Genomic DNA, 21,430 nt, shown 5'->3' on the forward strand with positions numbered 1-21,430 from the left:
CTGTTTCCATTCTTTATGCTAACTAAGCTAACGGTTTCCTCCTGTTTCCATTCTTTATGCTAACTAAGCTAACGGTTTCCTCCTGTTTCCAGTCTTTATGCTAACTAAGCTAACGGTTTCCTCCTGTTTCCAGTCTTTATGCTAACTAAGCTAACGGTTTCCTCCTGTTTCCAGTCTTTATGCTAACTAAGCTAACGGTTTCCTCCTGTTTCCAGCTCACCAGCTGCTGTAGCTTCATACAGACAGGACAGTGTGATCAGTCTGAGCACGTGAGCAATGTCACACATCACAGTAACAAAATCCCTGCTCACTCTCGCCCAGCACGTTGCGGCGATTTGTTTCGACTCCCCTCGCCTCACTTGGCGGCGGCGAGGCGAAACACCGTGACCCCGCGTGACTTTTTTAGATTTCAAGCTTTGCTTCACAAATTTAAGTCGGCGTAAACGAAATGAGTCCAAACGCACAAACCCCCCCCGAAAAAGCGGCAAAGCAAACGTTTCCTCTGCAGCTCAGAACGGAGAGAAAATGTCACCGCGGCTCCGTGACGGCGGAGAGGAAACGAACCAGAGCGACAGGTTTCTGAGGAGAGGCGCCGCCTGCGCGCCGCCCTCCGCCCTCCTCTCCGTCCTCTCTGGCATACGGAGCTGGTGGCTGCGACGCGTCCTGGATTTTAATCTGCCTCCATGTTGAAGGAGACAGAAGACGTGTCCTGCACACCTGAGGAAACATGGAAGGAGCCGGAGATCTCCGAGGCCCAGACGCGTTCTCTATATGACGTCTGAAACATTTCACAACATGTTAGAACAAAGACGCTTTATAATCCTCCATCTGTCATTTTTATATTGTACTCTCCCCCTTCTTTTTTTTCCGTCAGCAGGTGTCCCGGCGTCTGTTCCCCCTCGATAACGGGACAGTTAATGTAATTTACAGTCGTCTCATACAAACGTCCCACAGGAGAGGCAGCGTGAACCAGAGCATTTTACAGGGGAAAAAAATCTATATATATATATACGGAACACATATTATATGAAACTGATGTTTCCTGATTAGATTTTCCTCCAAACACTGATGTGCTCAGTGTGACAGGGCAGCACATCTCACACCGCCGCCTCCACAGTCAACATCTCTTATTGTGATTGATGTGTTTAATCTGAACGCAGCCTGCTGCTGCTGCTGCTGCTGCTGCTGCTGCTGCTGCTGCGGATGAAACCCGCCTGTGTCAGAGAGATGGAGATACCCGGGACAGACAGTCCCACGAATCCACGATTCACGCTCATTAATACAACACTTGTGCTCAGTGTTTGAAGTGTGTTGACCCGAGAGCGGCGCTCTGATGAAAGCGTGATCTAGAGTCCGACCGATTCATCAGTGGGCCGGTAAAAATCGTCAGTCTCTCACAGACAATGTCTGTATCAGCGTTTATGTTTGCTCATAATTAAACTTTTATTGTACAGAAAAAAACAATATAGAACAAATTAGCATTTATTTTTATATTTTATATAAAATTGTGCTAATTTTCTTAATTTAATCTCTATATATTTGGTATATTGTAGTTATTTATGATAAAGTTTACGGTCAAACTGTAAAATATCAAGCCTCAATTACATTTTTTTCGTCATAAGGGTTTGATAGCGACATCGTAGGAATAATTGTCAATTTCTTTTAATATATCAGCTGATATATTAGTATCAGAATTTCTTTTCCCCCCCTAACATTGATATCGGCATTAACACCAAATAAATCCACATCGGTCGGGCTCTACTGTGATGTTGGTCAGAACACGTGAACCTATTGCTCTCTAAAGAGAATCCTGCACAACGCTCGCGTCTTGATGCAAATAAGCCGCACGTCAAAGCAGCGGTTTCGTTTCTTTCCTCCTCTTCCCGTTCGCCGGCTGCTGCGGGCGTCGGCTACGCGACGCGACGCTCTGAACGTGACGCGGGATGTGAATGAGGGACTCGACCGCCGCGGCACAGGACTGAAATCGTGTTACAGCCCCAAAGAACAGAGAAACGAATCACAGCTGCAGTTTTATTGTGTTTTTATATTATTGTTGGGTCCGCAAAGTGTCAGGTGATTACAAATAATAGAGAAAAATGTCCTTCACAGTCAAAGGTAATGCGCTGTCCGTGGGCACTGGCCTCCCCTCGCAGGCCTGGCTGCGGCAGTGTGCGGTTTCCTGGAGTGAATTACCTCGCTCAGTGGGAATTCTCTCTGGCAGCCTGTCACACTGGATTGTTCAGGCGGCGGCGGCATGAGAGCCAACGCCGATCTGACAAACGGCAAAGAGACGCGATGAGGAGACGCTGGCGCTGATCACGCCGAGTGTCCTTCCTCCTGCCTCACACCAAAGTGCTTGTCTTTTTCCCCTTCTTTACTTATTTCCTTCTTTGTCACTTGTTGGGCGAACCCGTTTCTTTTTCGCTCCCTTTGGCCTGAAAACGTCCCTTTTGATTAACATCAGCTTCATATTGTCTTTCTTTTATTCGTGGAAGATTTTCCAACCGACTTTCCGTTGACCTTTGATTGATCACCTCCAAGAGTTAATCATCTGGGGAGAGACACACACACACACACGCCGGTGAAAACAATACCTGCGGAGGATGATAATCTGACATCCTATAACCAACAACCTCCTGAATCAGATGACCAGAGACCTCACGTGATCAATCCTCTGTTTCTCTTTATTTGTCCACAAAGTCGACGACGCTCCATCGTCACCGCGAGGCTCATTTGAACTTTTCTATTATTACCACTTTACCGTGTCCGTGTCCCGTCCTCTAACCGTGTGGAACCACTTTCACCTCACGAGCCTCTGTCTTTTCTTTTTTTCAAATGAAGGATTAGTCTTATCTTAAATAAGGCCACTAATCGACTTTCTCCAATTGTTTTCCCCACTCAGGCCTCAGCTAAATAAGAGCCGGTAATTTACTTTTTTTTCTTTTTTTTCCCTCCTCTTGTTTACTGGCTCCGGCTCGGGCAGCAGCTCCGGCTGCTTCGCCGGCCCTCGGCTGTTAGTTTTATGATCGCAGCTACGTGATAGTAAAAGTCGAAGGCAGGGAGGCTGCGAGTGGACGGAGTTATAACAATCGCCTGCATGAAGACGGGTCCTCAGATGAAGACGCGTCCGTGTGTGACGCAGCTCGTGTTGACACGTGCCCAGGTCATTAATGAGCAGCAGAGTTTTCCATACGAGGAGGCACGAAAGGGGATTTTAGATTTGTCTCCCTTCTCCCTCTCACAGTCTCGAGGTTGAAGACAAGTCTTTATCTGCCTCAGAGCAAACACTGCAACACGCAGGATACGTGTTTGCAAAGCACATACAGTGTCCTCCCGTGTGGTTAAAAGGAACTCTGTGACCCACAGCTTGCTTTCCTCATATAACTGGCCTTAGCCTTCCACCCCCCCCCCCCCCCCCCCCCCCCGTCACCGCCCCCTCCTGCAGAAGCAGCACGTGCTCCTCCGAGCTTTTCATTTGAATGGTCCGTGGGCGGAAGCGTTTCCACCGGATCTTTCATTAGCTCCTCGCTAAGAAAAGACGAGTCCCGGGTCTCAGAGATAACGCTGTTCACCCAAAACTCCCACAGTCAGAGTCGGCGTTTATGTTAAAAATAAAATGAGGGCAGATGGTTAGATGCAAGGGGCGGGGGGGGGGGGGGCACATTTTCATTTCATAGACGCGGCTTCTGAAAACATATGTCGAACTCGGCAGGTTAGATGGCGACAAGAGCTGTGATACCTGCACTTTGTTCACCTCTGTGTACCCGTCCTACACACACACACACACACACACACACACACACACACACGCACGCTGAGAGAAGAACAACGAACCCTGCAGCCCCAAATACAGTGTGTGAAGTCAGATATGCAGCCACTTGTAGATCCAGTGTGTCACCACTGTAAATACAGCAGCTGTTATGGATCAGTGTTTATCTGATGGAGAGCAGCAGCAGAGGCCCGTATCTTTTAACTACGCCTTTATTCTCGGCGTCGAGTCAGTTCACCTTAATTCATGTGGCACCAAATCATCTCGTACAGACACTGGGATCTACCGAGGACCTGACGTCAGCCCATGATTTATGTAATAATTCACATTTACTACGATTTACCGAAGAAACTTCAGGTTCTTGATAACTACAGATGTTCATACCGTTCATACCATTTTCCCTTTTTGATACCGATTCCACAACCTGGACTTTGCATATCACCTGATACAGAGTACCAATAAATTCAAAAAATGTCAACTTATATAACCTATATTTTAACGGGAACTGGAAGTGATCTTTGTTGTTTGACTCGATTACACTCTTTGAAAAGCAGACGCACACAAAACGAAAAGATGAAGAGAATGAACAGCCAACAGAACTTCTTTTATTATCCTAGTGTGACAGTCTTAACTTAAAAAAGAACACAAATGAATAAATTGATTACTACTAACCTTTTTAATAGCTGTTAAAGTGCAGCCACAGCTTTTAATAAAAATAAGAGCTTTAGGTTTCAAACGGAACAGCAACAGTATAAGACGGAGCAACGGCAACTGAATAAATGTAGGAATAAATAACTTTTCATTCATAAAAACCTTTAACCTGCAGCCCGGTGTAGATAAATAAAGACCTTTAGGCTGTATCTTTTCACAGTAACAGTACAAAACAGGGACATGGTTAACTTTGCTGTTTTACTTCTGTGACTTTGCAGCGTGAATATATTGACAAATTGCAGACATGTCCTCTTGCCCTGGTTAACGCTAAACTACTGGAAATCAACTTCTTCCTGGTAACAGCAGTGGCCCCGTGCTGCCACGGGCAAGGGCTGTTTTTAGATCGGTGCATCACCGATGCCTGACCGAACATTTGTGGCAGTGTTGGAAGCATTTCGAATAATAACTTAAGTATAAAAGGGACGAGCCGCAGTTTTTATTCGTGGACATGTGACCATGCATGCTTTTCCTATAAAGGCACAGAGACGGATGTGTGACCTCCGAGGTCGCCATCAGCTGGAAAACGACGACCTGCCCGGTGATGTTTGGTTTCGGGTCCTCCCGACATCACAGCCTCCACCAGAGCAAACCGACACGTTGGCTTTGGGTCGCAGAGCGTGAAGTTGGACAGGCCGAGTGGAAACGGGTTGGCTTCAGACGCCGACCACTGAGCGCCAGATGGCTGCTCATGACGCTCGCCGCCGCAGCGGCGGTGTGGCGGCGGTGTGATGTGACACACATGCAGAGTGTGTTAACGCTGCCCCGTGGCCACGAGGCGAGAGGGGCCAACACACAGCGGGTCGATACGCACCAGCGGCAGCTGCTGCGCATCACCACCTATTCCAGGTTGGGGGTTTTCCGCCTCCCGCTCGCCGCTGCCCGGGAGCGACCTCAGCTTGTTCTCAAGCACGGCACCGATCAACCGGGCCAAGTGTGAGTGCGCCCTTAGAATTAAGAAGGAAGGAAGAAAAGACACACCTTCACACCTGCAGAACTTCATAGAGTATCTCGAGGTTTTCAACTTTCCTCCAGTATCACAGTGATCCAGTGACCGTCACTGGATTCACTGCACTCAGCAGCTGATCACAGTCAACTCAGCAGCCGTTCACGAGACGGTCTGACTCTGAGATGTGGGTTAAAAATCAGTTTGTAGCTCACAGCTAAAGTAAAGTGACTTCATTGGAAAGTCTCATTCTTATTCCATCCGCGAAAAAGGAAGAGTCGTCTGCTTTTAAAAAGTTGGGGCCTCGGAGCCTCATCGTGTCGTCTGCCTGAGTGTGTCTCCCGCGGACGCGAAGCTTCCCCTCGGGTGAATTGTCAACACGAGAGGATCGTTCACGTGAACTGGAATAAATCACGCGGCAGGCGTGAAGTTCAGAGGGGGAATGCCAGCTTGTCATCGGGGAAAGCAAAGCTTTAAAAGTCACCGTGCGATGTCGCCTGTGTCCCAGTGAAGAGCTCGAGGCCTCTGGACAGAAGAGAGCAGGACGGTGACGACGAGGAGAGACGACGAGGAGAGACGAGTCGAGAGACGAGGCGCAGAGGGAGGAAGTTAAATGATGTCATTAAAGCCGTGTTACAGAGAGAAAGAGATGATGTTGATGATGCTCATCATTCTCCCCTTTTCCTCTTCTTCCTCCCTCTTCTTCTTCTTTATCTTTCCACTTCTTCTTCTTCGTCTTCTCCTTCCTCCGTCCCTACTGACTTCATCCCCATACGTTATATTAAATCTGAACTGTGAATGGTGCAACTTTTCACGCGTTCTCTGCAGACAAAGGGAAAGTGGCCGTATCACCGTTGGTTTCAGAAAATGTAGAGTTCTGGTTCAGATCAAGGACTGTGTCAGCTGGGAACAATCGACGCCGACATTTCTTTTGAGCATTTAAAAATAAACCTTTTGCGGCTCTAAAGTAAAAAAAAAAAAAATAATCGCCGTCTCAAACTGTGACAGACTCCACTTCATGAAGCCGCAGTCGCGGCGCCTGACCCTGGAAATCCCAGACTCGGCAGCGTTTGGTGATTCACCTCGGTCTGAAACTCTTCAGAGCGTCGCTGAAGTCTCTGACCCAGAACACGTCGGACATTTGTCACTGACCAAGAGCTGCAAACTCCAAACTCCACAGAGGTGAAGTCACTAACCCTTGTTTCTTTTTCTCTGCTTATTTCCGTCACAAGTTTTCTCTCAAACATTTACTGTGTTTGTCTTTTGACCCGGGCCGAGAGCCTGACAACCAACTGTACAACAGGATGCTCTGCAGGCGTCACCCAGTCTCTGTGGGCCGCGTTGGTTTTTAATAGGATAATACAAACCCTTAACACAAAACTTTGTTGAAATGCCTTGAAGCATATCTTCAGTTCACAGAACCGTTCAACATGACCGTGACACACAAAGTGCAGGGAGCTGTCGGCAGCATTACTATGAAGTTGAACAAACAGACATGGACGGGACGTTGATAAAGTCCAGAGAGTCGTGACAGCGTCTGCATCAGAGCCAAAGTAGCACATTTTTAAAATGAAATTATCATATCGGCAAATCGGCTTAAAAAATGGCCGAAACCGAAAGTTGAATATCGGCTCCGTCACTGGATCTGAACTGTCACTGGATCACTGTGATACTAAGGCTGCAACTCCTGATTATTTTCCTAATCGATTGATCTGTAGATTATTTTCTCGATAATTCGATTCGTTGTTTGCTTCATAAAATGGTGAAAAATGTCGATTGTGTTTCCCAACATGATCTTTTATTTTATCCACACACCAAAGATATTTAGTTTACTCTCATAGAGAAGCAAAGAAACCAGAAAATATTCACATTTAAGAAGCTTAAATCAGAGATTTTTTTTTTCATTAAAACTACTTGAACCGACTAATCCATTATCAAAATAGTTGGCGATTAATTTACTAATCGATTAATAATCGATTACCTGTTGCAGCTCTTTGTGATACTGAGGGAGAGTTGACAACATCCAGATTCTTTATTAATTTCTGCAGCCTCTGGTTTCGCCGCTTTCTAATCAGATCTGTGGAGGATTATTCACGAAAGATATGGAGATGATTACATCTGCAGAAAGTACAATCTAATATTCAGTATTATATCATATTGCGTGCGACATAACTTATTTTTCTAACGGTTGTTTTCGTCATGGAAACTTCTACAACAGAACATGAATGTTACACGTGACGAGTTTCTCTCTAGATTTAATTTAGAGGATACGTTTTATTTATATGAATACTTTCACCAACAGTGTTTGACTTTATGTCTGATATAATGAGTTTGAGTCGTTTTTCAGAAATCTTTCATTTCGTCCTGTCTCCGAAGGCGCCGTCAGCTTCAGGTCTGTCACACATTAATAAGAAGATATCCCTGTGTTCATTCATAATAAGGAGTCGCTGAAGTATGAGTCAGTCGCTGGTCTGACAGACACGACGAGCCCCTCAGATCCAGACAACAGGGAAATCTGAATAACTCAACCCACCGAGTCGTGTGCACGTTAATTTAACAGTATGTTCTTTGTGTTTATCCAACTATTGTGGGGGCGGTTATGATTCTGTTCAGTGGCTCCGCAGCTTCTCCGCAACACCCGAAGACAAACTCCGCTCTGACATTATATGCTCCATAAAGTAGGTCAAGTCCCATCAGGGATTCATATAAATTAAGATCAAACACCGCGTTCGGCCTTGAGCTCGCAATTATTGTGGAATCCCTACTTTTTTTCTTTTTCTTCAAATGTATGCCCCGCTTTCTGTTGCACTAATGCTTCTTTCCAAAGAGTAATTACGAGGACATTTTCTAATTTAGTCTCCTCGTGGAGCTGCGGGGAGATGCTGCAGGAACGATTCCTCCGTTCAGTCAGACTCGGTTTAACATCTATTCATTTGTTTCCGCGTGGCTTGGAGGAGGAGGAGAAGCTGGTTTCGGAAGGCCGACGACAGTAAACGTGTTAAGACTTCTTTATTTGTTAATGTGAAGATCGTGAAAAATCTCATCCTCAAAATGACTCGGGGGCGACGGGGGCGACGGGGGCGACGGGGGGGGGGGGGGGGGGATCGGAGCCGAGCATGAAGACTAAGCTTTTCTGTTTCTCAGTCGCTCTACTAATGTCATGAGCTCTGGGGTAGTGACAGAAAGAACAAGATCACAGATACAAGTGGCCAAATGTAGCTTGTCTGTAGGGACTCGACTAAGGCCTGAGATATACGTGTTCACGTAGGCAACCAGATGAGTGGTGAGCGTATTTGTTCACATACTTGCTGTGTACTCTGCACCACAGAACCCAGACTGTATAAAAACCTGTGGATTTACGCTCTGTAAATGAAAAAACACGGCGACAGTGGAGGAGGTTAGTCTGTGGTTACTGCTGAGATCACGACAGAAAAAGAGAAGGGGCCCCATCGTAGACGACATGTGATATGTGTTTGTCCCTGATGACATGCCGACTGACCCTGTCACGTCTTGACCCCACACTGCCCCTACAGTTCATTTGTGTATTGCATCTTGTGCACGAGTGGCGTTCATTTCAGATGACGTGCTCAACTGGCTTGCCAAACAGACACGAGATACGCGAGTCGGCCATGATGCGTACGCATATAGTTAAAAGCACGTACTGTATATCTAAGGCCTTAGAGACGGGATGGCCAGTTCGGACATCGAGAGCGAGCTCGGAGTTCTTCGTGTCAGAAGGATCCAGTTTAGATGGTTCAGGGATATGATCAGGATTCTCATGGATGCCCAGAAGTCCCAGAACTCTTTGAAATAATTTTATTTCCCATAAGGGCCTGGGAGCGTGTTGGGATCCTCCAGGAGGAGCTGGAAATTGTTGCTGAGGAGCGGGACGTCTGGAACATCCTGATTAACCTGCTGCCACCGTGTCTCGGGTTTGGACACGCATTAGAAGATGGATGAGTGGATGGAAGGAAGGACTGACATCCTTTAAATGGTGTAACATTTACAGTACACGTCCAATAATGTTTCTGGATATGTCAACACTAGAACCACTGAGTTCTTTTCGATATCAATTATTAATCATCTGAATAAAAGAAGTTGGCATAGACGTGAGCAGCACGGCGGATGGATCCTCCTCAGCCTCAGAGTCTGGGACTGATAGTCAGACTCTTCACACACGAGATCAGCTCGTCTCACAGTGAATTATGAATTCGCTCTCACCCTCAGTGAATCTTTTCAACTTTCATTCCCTTCTCGTCTTTTCTTCCATTCTCCTTTTGTCTCCTTTATGTCTGCCTTTAACCCCCGCCACCTCCGCCTCTCTTACAAACGAACACCTCCCCACCCCCGCCCGACGCCTCCCGCTCTGGGGACCTGGATTCTCCGTGAAAGGAAACTCATAGAGGTCAAGATCTTAATTTCGGCCCGTCTGAAATTATTTAAATATATGCGTCAGCGACATTATCACTGGATGTCAAGGACATCTCACCCGGATCAGTGACGGAGAGCGAAGGCTGGAGAACAGGGAGAGATGATGATGATGATGAAGTGCAGCTCTGCAGATAAAGGCCTTTGCCTCCTCAAGGCTCAGTTTCCCGACCGACTGTCGTGAGGATGTGTGTGATGGAGTGAAGAGACCAAAACTGTCCACAGAGGAATTCATTCATTCTGATTTGATTGCAAATCTTTTGAAATATGATCCACTTTTCACCCCGGAGTCATTCGATAAGAACTGGGTCTTAAAATGTGCGATCCCCAAGACTTCCACCGGAGCTTCGAGCTTCTGAAGCGACCTCTGACCTTCGGTTTCTTCGCCTCACATTTGCATATTCGACAGCGATTCGTGTTTTTTCTGCATTTGTGACGTACCAAATCCAGCTTGTTGCCAGGGGTTCGTTTGAATTTCAAATTGCAGAGGAGTGCCCAGATATCTCGTACTCCAGGAGAGGGATGTGAAAACACCTCTGTAGTGACAACATGTCAGACGTGTTAGAGGACAGAAACTTTTTGGAGTGGAGGGGGACTTTAATAAAATGTCTTCACTACATATGTGACAGGAGTCTGGACGCGCGTGGGTGTGAAGTGCAGCTCGACCGGTCGGCGCAGGCGAACGCTTTGATTCACGTCACATGTTCGTTGATGCCAGCGGCAGCTTGAAGAGACGTTTGCCGAAGGTGAAGGTGTCTCTGAGGGAGAACTCGTAAGAAGTGAAAAGCAGTGATTTGCGTGCGGAGCAGATGAACCGATAAAATCCCACCCGCGTCAGGATTCTTCACACTCCAGCGCCGCTGTCACCTCGGCTGTTTGCATGACCTGCTCCGTGACTGGTGGACACTAATGAACAGGGCCTTTGTTTGTTGTTTTGTTGTTGACGCGCTCGCTGTTCCGCTGCCTTTCAGGGTTCGATGCGTACTTCACGTCGCGGACCCTGGAGAACAACAGGAGGAACGTGTGGTTCGCCGAGTACTGGGAGGAGAACTTCAACTGCAAACTGATGAGCTCCTCCAAGAAGGACGAGAGCAGCAGGAAGTGCACAGGTCAGTCCGTCTTTCTTATTTCCTCCTTCATTAGAGCAGAAAAAACCTCCCGTTCACTAAAGACGTCCTCAGACACGCAGCGCGAGGTAAACACCCCACAAAATGAATACTTACACAATGACAATGAATGAATTAATAATCCTCCACTGACCAGGCCTGCAACGTCTCGTTCCACCGTCTGTCACCTGCACAGACAAAGAATATAAGCAAGCAAGAATAAATAACAGATTATTAAAGAGATTTTAAGATAAGATTTTATGTCAAAATGCAGAGTCTGATGGACAAATACAATCAAACACAGATTTGAGGTGAATCAGATAAGATGAGGTGAACATTTATTGATCGTCCGTAGGGGGGATTCTTTATTCAATGAGCAGACGAAGAATAAAGAGGAGAAACTCATGAAGTTTTAAACTTAAAAATCATTTCTTCATAATTAAAAAATGATAAGTGTGTAAGTGTGTTGAGGTGAAAGGAGCTCAGATCTGTTCTGAGTATGAAGGATAAGAACAGGAAACGTGTCCTGCAGCAAACACTGAGGTCACGTCAGGACTCAGACATCACTGTATGATGAAGAGGGGCTTTTATATATGATGGCACAATAATCGATAACGGGAAACAGACGCTGTGTGTTTCCTTACCTGGAGAGACATTCAGTTGATTGATTGATTGATTGCTACAGTATTGTCTGGCATTTTATTTCTGATATAATCAATAGGAGTCGGTATGTGTGTGCTCAGTAATAATTCTTGAACTCACTGTAATGTGACTTTGTACGTGTAGAAGAACAGAACCTTCTTTCCCCCTCACACGTGGGATCAGCGATCCGTGTTAACGCGTGACGATCCAGTGCTCAGAGCAGAGGCCTGTGAGAACACGCCAACATTTTCAAATCCACCTCATCTGGAGACGGAGCAGCTGATTCCACACTTCTGAAGAACGTATCGACGTTCCGCCCCCTCGCTCTTTTCCCCCCGAGCGTGATGGGAAAGTGTCGCTGCCTCCGCAGCTGCTGCGAAGAGAAGCTCAGGAGTCGCGGGGGTTTGCAGATCGATAGGGCACATCAGTTAGCGTCCCGGCGTGTCAGCGTGAACCGACCTGGAACACTAATGAACCTGTTCCATTAACTGTATCGATCCAAGACACAAAAACAAGTTATTATCTCCTCTCGCGCGTTCTCCTATGGATTCATCTCATTTCTCCTCGTTCAACCTCTGTTATGTACAACCTCTGATTAACGGCCTTAATGTGATTGATATTTAAACATGTGGTCTTTACATGCACACAGCTTCACGCAGCTCTGCAATCACACACAACGATACAAACTCATAGATCTTGGATAAAATTAATGAGACGACGGTGGACGCCTCCGTTTAAAAAAAATAACGGACGCTCCTGGCCGTGGTTTGTAGTTTCTGTGTTTCCTGTCATGTCCGGGTTGGTTTCCCATCACATGCTGAGCGGTAGGTGTGTGTCTGAATGTGCGTGTCAGACCTGCCCACGTCGTAGCCTGCTGCGCCTCTCCCGGTGCATGCTGGGAAAAGCCTTGTGCTCTCTGTGACCCTGAACAGGATGAGTGGATGGATCTGTCCCACCAGGCGCTGCAGGGGAGGGAAAACCAAAACCTGACCATTGTGAACAGGACTGTTGATGCTTCACACACACACACACACACTCACACATTACTGTCCCTGAACAGCCAATCACCTGTTACTGATGTCACACAGCTGAAACCTGCTGCAGCCGGAGTCCCGGCCCTCTGGTTCGCTCAGACAACGTTTACTCAGCGGATCGTTTACAATCCACCGTTTGTCTCACTCGCTGGTTTTAATGTTCCCGCTTTGTTCAGAGCTCATTCATCTGAAAAGATTAAATAATCATACTCTGTACTGTGTGTGATCATGTTTATGACCTGGACTGTCAGGGATTAGAACTCACGTATACTGTAAAGTGATTTAAATCTACCGCGCAGACTGTCGACCTCCAACGTCAGACCGGAAAGTGTCACTCTGATCACTGGTAAGATCCTGACGGATCACGGTTGGTTCGACTCTGATGTTTATAAAAACCAAACCCTGAGAGATGTGAAATGTGGAAACTAGAACATCCCTCAGTAGAGCTCCTTCCTCCACCGAGGCCCATTATTCTCACAATGTCGAAGAAAGTGGGAGAAAAAAAAATTGGATCCAATTACAGTGAACCTCAGAGTTTCACGTGTCCATGTTATTCATTTGTATTTTCACTTCTCTGATTCCAGTATACAAACTATGAAATGAGAACACGAATGAAATCAGTGATCTGATCTGTGGAAGCAGAGGGCGTACAGTACGGGGAGGAGGAGGGGGTTGATGCTCACCAGGGTGCGACGCCGCTGGCTGTGACGCGCAGCAGCGTTTTCTTCAGGGTGACCTGTTTCCTTACTCTCCAACAACTGGGCCGACTATTCGTGTCGTTAACCCATTTACCAGGACTGAAGGTTTAAAACGACCGTGACATCTGGTTAAGATCATTTCAGTCTTCAGTCTTCTGGATGAAATACTTTTTTTTTTAATTTCCTCTTTAGAAAAGACATCTGATCCTCTTTATGTACAGTCACTGATCGTCTTCATATACAGTCACTGATCATCTTTATATACAGTCATTGATATCCTTTATATACAGTCACAAATTGTATTTATATACAGCCACTAATCTTCTTTATATACAGTCACTGATCATCTTTATATACAGTCATTGATATCCTTTATATACAGTCACAAATTGTATTTATATACAGCCACTAATCTTCTTTATATACAGTCACTGATCATCTTTATATACAGTCATTGATATCCTTTATATACAGTCACAAATTGTATTTAAATACAGCCACTAATCTTCTTTATATACAGTCACTGATCATCTTTATATACAGTCATTGATTGTCTTTATATACAGCCACTAATCTTTTTTATATACAGTTATTGGTCGTCTTTATATACAGTCACTAATCTTCTTTATATACAGTCACTGATCATCTTTATATACAGTCACTGATCATCTTTATATACAGTCACTGTTCGTCTTTACATACAGTCACTGATCATCTTCGTACACAGTCTACACAGACAGCTGAACGCTCGGCAGACTCACAGCTTCAGTCTGGTCAAACACCAGAGTCAGACGGTCGTAGTTACACGTCTCCCGACCTGTGTCATTGTTAGATTCAGTTTCAGTCGAGCTGCAGACTGTTCTCAGATCCGATATCACCGGGCTCCCTGCATTGCCAGCAACATTACTACCCCCGAGTATCTGCTGCCACGCCACTGCACAGTCCCGCTATCTCTCCTCAGAAATCCCCCGGGGGGCCCGACTACAGTCTCTGCCTCCTCCTCCTCCTCCTCTGTTTCCTTCGCCCGTGGCAAAGAGACCAGAGCTTAATGTTATCTCAACAACACGAGTCCCACCGCCCGACTCTTCCCTCTGTGACCCGCCCGTATCTCAGTCTCTAACACTCTCTAAACGGGACCACCCTCCGCCCCAGTCGGCATTTTGTGATGCATCAGATAAGAACTTGAATTTAGTCCCTAAACATCAGGGAACATCACTGACATATATATATATATATATATATATATATATAGTTTTTGATTCAGAGCAGCAGATGTTACTGTTAAGGCTTCTGTGGCTCAGAATTAAAACTTTCATCAATTCATTTCACGCTATTGTTTCGGATTTTATTTGATGATGGAAAATATAAATTCTCAACGTTTACTTTGTAATTTATTCTTCATCTTTTTCTGGAAGGAAAAGTTGGACGTCGTCAGAGAGCATCAGCGGGTGTTTGAGTAGAACAGTGTGTTGAATTGACTCGTACATTAAACACGTTTCTGACCAATGACAGAACTGTGATATAGTTTAATATTAAAAGGTATCGTCGCGTTTCTTTTCCCACCGTCCATGTGACTTGTGTGATGGACAAGATGCTTCAGCAGGTACATCACTTGAACGGCAGTTCAGCCTGCGTCAACACGTCTGCCCCTGTAAATCCTCAGACGCAGTCAAATCTGCTTCGTGTGTTCACATGTTTGACCTGATTCACGTCGGCCGACGTTAACCGAGCGGCGTGATGGCGATAACCAGAGTTCACGTCCGGCCTCTGTCCCAGTCCCACGGTGGTCACCATCGGGCTGCAGGAAGCGCCACGCAGCAGGGGAAGCTGAAAACGTCCCTCTGAAGACCTCTCCGAGAACGACACGGCCGCTCTGGTCTGTTGACACCGTGTCGCCTTAAACTCAAAGTTTGAGCGGGGCGCATTACACGTCGACCGATGCGAAGCGTGGCGTTCCCGGCGTCTCGGAGGCGGCGGCCCCCTCGTGGGATTTGTCCTCTGGTTGCGGATCTGACGAGAGAAACGCTGAAGTGAACAGATTGTGAGCGTGCGTGGGTATGATCTGCCCTGTTTGTCTTCTGTGTTGTGCTCCGGTTGTTGGAGCCACAAGCGATGGTGCGGAGTCTCTTTGTGCAGATCAGACCGCCGTCTAAGAATACACTGTGGGAGAAAAAACGGCACGAACGAACCGAGTTGTGTCCGTAAACCATAAAATTGATCCTGGAAAGCCGGAGCTTTTTTCGTTCTGACTCTGAGTAACAAACCTCTCACCGCTCAGTGACTGGGAGGTTCTTTACTGTGGTGAGGTCCACCGGTCCATCCCCCCCAGTGGCACGTTCACTGTCGACATGCCAGAGACTGTAATAGAACGCATCCTCGTCGCGTCAAGAGAAAAAACGCGACGTGGTCGCCGCTTCGCCTCCTGTCAAACGTTCGCTGCGCCACTTCAGCCGTATGGACCTTTTTTTTGTGGCCACGCCGTTTCTTTTGAGGGTGAATGAAGTTGAGATCGAACCCCCTTGAGTCTCTAGTGTTGAAATAGTTATATTCAAACTGTTGTGCTGAAACGAGCGCCGCGGTTTTCCTGCGAGGTCAAGCCACATTAATCCCACTTCGCATTACATTTTTACATGTCAGTTCATATTTCCTGCTGAATGATTATCGATGAGTGCGTTTCGCAGAGAAACGTCACACGTCACCTCAGCGGAGTGCGTTGACCTCTCTGTTCAGTCCAATCGTTTCCCGAGAGTTTAGATGTCAAAGGAGTCCGGTGTGTAAAGTGCAGCAGTAGAAAGTGAAAACACGGTATGCTGAGGGAGAAGTCACCCTGTAACGTACGACGGCATAGAGGAAAAAAAGAATTCTGACATTAAAGTCTTAAATTTGCCAGAAAGAAACGTCGGGAAAATTATGCTTCAATCAGCTTCATTGTTTCATACACCTAATCTGCAATCTATAAAATGTATGTCCTATTGTTTGGTGACCAAGAGTCGGTGGTGGGAGGGGCTCTTCAAATATGAATATCCATATTCCTGACATCAAAATACTGAGTGAAGTTTTGATAGAACGAAGAACGAATTCCAAGGTCCGATGACGTCATTGCATGATAATTAGCCATGGGGCTGGTTCGTGTCCGCCAGCGGCTACATTTACAAAACTTCGACCAAATTCCACGATTTTGTCAGACGACATACAGACAGCTCTCGTTTGAACGTGCTTGTAACAATTTGCCATTTGTGAGGGGAGGTTGAATGAGAGACTGCACGTAGACAGAGCAGATTGAAATACACAACACAATTTTTCCGACTTTTTTTTCTTGTCGGTTTGTGAGTCTCTTACCACTTTGATCTCAGAGAATATCCCAGTTTGTATTCTCGTAAATTTACGACTTTAATGTCAGAAATTCTGTGTTTTTTTTCCTCACAATATTACAATATTACCCCCCCTCCCTTTTTTTTCCTACAGTGGCCCCAATACGCCGTCGTGGGTAATGAAATACATTCTGATTTATAGAGGAAACTCTTTTCCTAAGTGAAATACATTTCTTCTTCAGGAGGCGAACATTCTGTCTAACCTGATGTGGATACTTAGTATTTATCTGCCTAATGTTTCCTCCAGACTCCGGAGCTCCGTTGTGAATACCTGCTGCCGTTTCACGGCCTCCCCCTCAGCCCTGTGATTGTGTCGGAGTGTTTGCATCGCTTCGCCTCGTTGTCACCGTGAATATTCAGGATGCGTCATCACGGCGGCGGTGGCTCCTTTTGTTTCTCTCTTTTAATTCACGTCAGCTGAATCGTGTCGAGGCTTCAAACTGTAACCGACTCAAACTCAAGCGCCGCGGTAACAACGTGTTTGTGAGCAGGTGGGTAGATAATTGAAATATCTCTCTTTGTCGAGGCATTTTTTATTTCCTTTCATTTGAGCTGCTGCTCCAGTGCTGGAGACAGAACAACCTCCATTGTTCTGATCAGGATTTTTTTTTCGGGCACTCAGCCCGAAAAAACCTTTGACCTTTGACCTTTGACAATATAAAACAGAGTATGATGCGACCTGTCCCGAATGTGCCCGTTGTGGGACCAATAAAGGAATATCTTATCTGTGAGTATTTCAGTCTGTTGCAAAAAAGGGAAAAGATAAAAATCTATAACATCTATAATATATCTGAAACTGATCAGTGAATCAGACCCAGAACACGTCGCAGTGGAGACACAGCTGAGCCACTGTGTTCCCTCTCCCCCTCTGTCTCCTCAGGCCAGGAACGCATCGGCATCGATTCCAAGTACGAGCAGGAAGGGAAGGTCCAGTTCGTGATCGACGCCGTGTACGCCATGGCCTACGCCCTCCACAACATGCAGAGGGAGCTGTGTCCCGAAAACTCCGGCATCTGCCCCGAGATGGACCTGGCTGGAGGGAAGAAGCTGCTCAAGTACATCCGCAGTGTCAGCTTCAACGGTGAGTTGAGCGGCGCTCCGGGAAAAAAAAAAACGCTTCAGGTGGAGAAAAAAAATCGAAACTAGCCTGAGAAGTCGCAAACGGAAACCTCGTCATAAAAACTCTCCCTGGTTATTAAAGTGTAAAGATTGTCTCATGAAATCACCTCTGTGAAAGAGTGGACGTTTATTTCATTCTCCTCATTGTCCTTCATACATTTATTATATAAAGGTTTAATCTTGCTCATACAAAGTCCTGCTATGAAATATTCATGTCAAATCTGTGGCGAAGCTCCAGACGAGGCTGCTCTGTGAATTTTCACATTTTGACTGTTTTGTCTCGACCATCGATAGATCTGAATCTTCGCCACATTCAGCAGTTTGTCACAATGTAACTCAACATCAGTTTTATTTTATTTTTTTTTTTTTAAATCTCATCACTGTTGCTACAGTTACGCCTGGCGTCCACGCGACTGCTGAGTTTGCCTCTGAATCAGAGATTTCTGCTGTGACTTGTGTGTTAGTCTGGACGGACGGTTTGCCAACGATGACGCAGTCGCCCGCGTTCTCTTCCTGATTGGTTCTGATTAGTCACGACTCGACGACCAGCGCTGAAAACGTTGCTAACACTTCCTGTCCGGAACAGTTCCACTCTGTTGTCACTCCAAGAAAATAAATCCCTGCTTGTATTTTCTGTCACTAAGCAACCAACGGCAGAGTAGACAATCTGCTTCCTGTTTACACCATACATATATGATACAGAGTTTAAAACAAGATTGTATGAGTATGGATGATGATACTGAGGGTGAGGATGAGGGAGATGTGGGGGTTAAGCTGGATGACGTTGAATGATGTTGATTGATGTTGGATGAAATTTGATGATGATGATGAGGGAGATGTGTGGGTTAAGCTGGATGACGTTGAATGATGTTGATTGATGTTGGATGAAATTTGATGATGATGATGAGGGAGATGTGGGGGTTAAGCTGGATGACGTTGAATGATGTTGGATGATGATGATGATGATGATGATGAGGGAGACGTGGGGGTTAAGCTGGATGACGTTGAATGATGTTGGATGATGGTGATGATGATGAGGGAGATGTTGGATGATGTGAACCATGAGGACGTCATCCACAGACGTTTCAGCTCCTCCACCTTGAGATTCAGACCTTCAGTTTCTCACACGTCAGTTTCAAGAACATGAGCTTCCATCACTTGAAGCTAAAACCTGAAGTTTACTTCTCATTCTTCTCCTAAACCTCATGCATCATAGACTGTAGCCCGAATCAAACTGGTCTCAATCATCTACTGTACTTTACCAGTCTGGTCATGTTTTCTCTTGTATTATTGTTATTATTAATCCAGTATCTGGAGCTGCCACAGTCTGCAGCTGCTTATTGTTTTTTTTCCCAAGAAAAAAAAGAAGTGTAAAGTGTGAATTTAGGTCAGAACGATGCTGGAAGCGATGAGTCTGTGTGGAACTGAACTCATTTAAATCATATGAGACTCTGCTGCAGCAAATGTTCCTCACATGTACAGAGCATGAAGAAGTGCACTGTAAAAAAAGAAATACACGTTCATACTGGGTTCACTAAGTTTATTTTATTTTATTAAATTTAATTAGTTATTTAAATAACAGGATCGAGAATTTAACTGCTCAACTCAAGTCGGAGTTTACTCACCACAAATGTTCGGTAAGAAAAAAAAAAAAGGAAATGATGTAGCCTGCAAAAACCTGTTTTGTACCCAATACTGGCAAGAGACGCAGAGCGTAAAGTGTATCAAGAGTAAAAACAGGGATAATAATTATTGTTATTGATAAAAAATTAAATAAGAAAAAACAATAGGACAGACAAAAGAACAGATTGTTCAAAATCATAGTCACATTAAAGCTGTACGCCGTTGTTTTAAGATTCATAAGAACAGGAAGCCGATAATAAAAATTTGATAAAGATAACGGCAGTGAGAGTTGTTGTGGTTGAAGATATGAAGAAGTCATGTGGGAAGGTTCATCTTATCTAAGGCTTTATAAATTATTCAGAATTATTCTGAAACTTTGAACGGATACAGGAGGTCAGAGCAGTAATCTGATCTTCCTTCTATTGAATTAGTAAATCATTTACTGTATTTCTCTTAAAGACTAATGAAAGTGACTTTGAATAAAATCTTGTCTCGGCATCAGTGACCTGATTTAATCACTGACTTGAGTCCCGACGCAGAGAATCAGCTGAGCTCTGAGCACACTGTAAAAGAACAGGGAACAACTGATTTAACCCTGTGAAAAAAGAGGCTCTGCCCCCAAATGCCTGCTGGAGATTGTAGTTCGAACATTATCCTGTTCAAATGGATCTAAAATAAAAACCAGAACAGCCAGAACATTCATTCTTTTTTGCGGCTGAAAGTCAAATCCTCTTTCTTCCACTTGACCACGTTGTAGCTCGTGATATGGTCAATACTTTTCGTCAGGAGTGATTTAAAACGTGTTGATAACGTGCGGTGGCTCCAGAAAGTGACTGGAGAGGAGCAGAGAAAGATGGTCATGTCTCAAAATAATAAAAATAAAAGTGTATTCAGTTATTTCAAACAACTAATATTTTATATGTGTTTCTATATTTAGAAATCATTTGGATCAATATGTCATACGTGTTTATTTAGCTAAATCGGATGCAATATATATCTATATTTTTAATTTATTATATTTCTTTATGGTATATTGACTTAGATAACCTTTAAGCTTAGGTTGTACAGATTTGGAGACATCAAGTGTTTGATGATTCTCCAGGAAAGGACACCTCAGGAAGAAAAATACCAATGGAGGAACATTTTTACTGCAGAGTTCAAAGGGTTTTAACTGTTGATGAAATATGATTCTGGTCTTAACGGGATAATAATTAGGTTCAAGGTTTCAGTTTCAAAGGAACTTTATTGTCATTTCCATCAAAAATACATTCACATTTACAGTGGAGTGAAATTGCATTTCTCAGGATCAGAAGTGCAAATAAAGAAACCATCATCCTCAAAGACACGATACGGGTCCAATTAAATAATACATGTGCAAAATATGCAAAAGAAGTTCAAATAACAACAGCAGGATATCAATGTGTCAGGTGTTTAACTGCCTTCTTGCCTGCGGGAAGAAGAATTAAGACGCTTTGTTGGCGTGTAGCACAAACGTCAAGACTGTGCCTTTAAACCGAGTGATGTCCTTTCAGAACTTACTTCCCGCGAGGAACGTGAACCGCCTGTGGAACTTATTTCAATCGGCCCGCTCCTCTTTTTCAAATGTCCAATAATGGAAGACGGAGTGAGGACGTTTCCGTCCGCAGCCGAAATGCAAATGAACTGCAGTGTTATTACTATTGCGACTCTATTCAGCAGCCAGATATTATTGTCTTTACTGCAGGGCGGGTGAAGGGGTGAGGGGTGTGTGTGTGTGTGTGTGTGTGTGTGTGTGTGTGTGTGTGTGTGTGTGTGTGTGTGTGTGTGTGTGTGTGTGTGTGTGTGTGTGTGTGTGTGTGTGTGTGTGTGTGTGTGTGTGTGTGTGTGTGTGTGTGTGTTAGATGGATTCTCCTGCAGGTCGTCTTCACAGGCCAAAGGACGACACAGAGACTCGTTCTCTGTCTAACGGAGAAACGTCTCCCACTGACACACTCAGTGTTTTTGCCT

At 45.1% G+C, this 21,430-nt stretch overlaps 1 protein-coding gene across 7 annotated transcripts in view; it reads left to right on the forward strand.

Moving 5' to 3' along the window:
* The window catches only part of LOC118309605 (metabotropic glutamate receptor 7), a 215,066-nt gene that overhangs the window by 149,447 nt on the left and 44,189 nt on the right, over positions 1-21,430 (forward strand). For all 7 annotated transcript variants that reach the window (XM_035631934.2, XM_035631935.2, XM_047332806.1 and 4 more), the window contains 2 exons: positions 10,823-10,960; positions 17,583-17,783. In XM_035631934.2, the coding sequence (XP_035487827.2) occupies positions 10,823-10,960; positions 17,583-17,783 (339 nt within the window). The remainder of the gene's footprint in view (positions 1-10,822; positions 10,961-17,582; positions 17,784-21,430) is intronic.

Source organism: Scophthalmus maximus, chromosome 6 (assembly GCF_022379125.1).
Source record: "Scophthalmus maximus strain ysfricsl-2021 chromosome 6, ASM2237912v1, whole genome shotgun sequence".
In the NCBI taxonomy this organism is placed as follows: Eukaryota; Metazoa; Chordata; class Actinopteri; order Pleuronectiformes; family Scophthalmidae; genus Scophthalmus; species Scophthalmus maximus.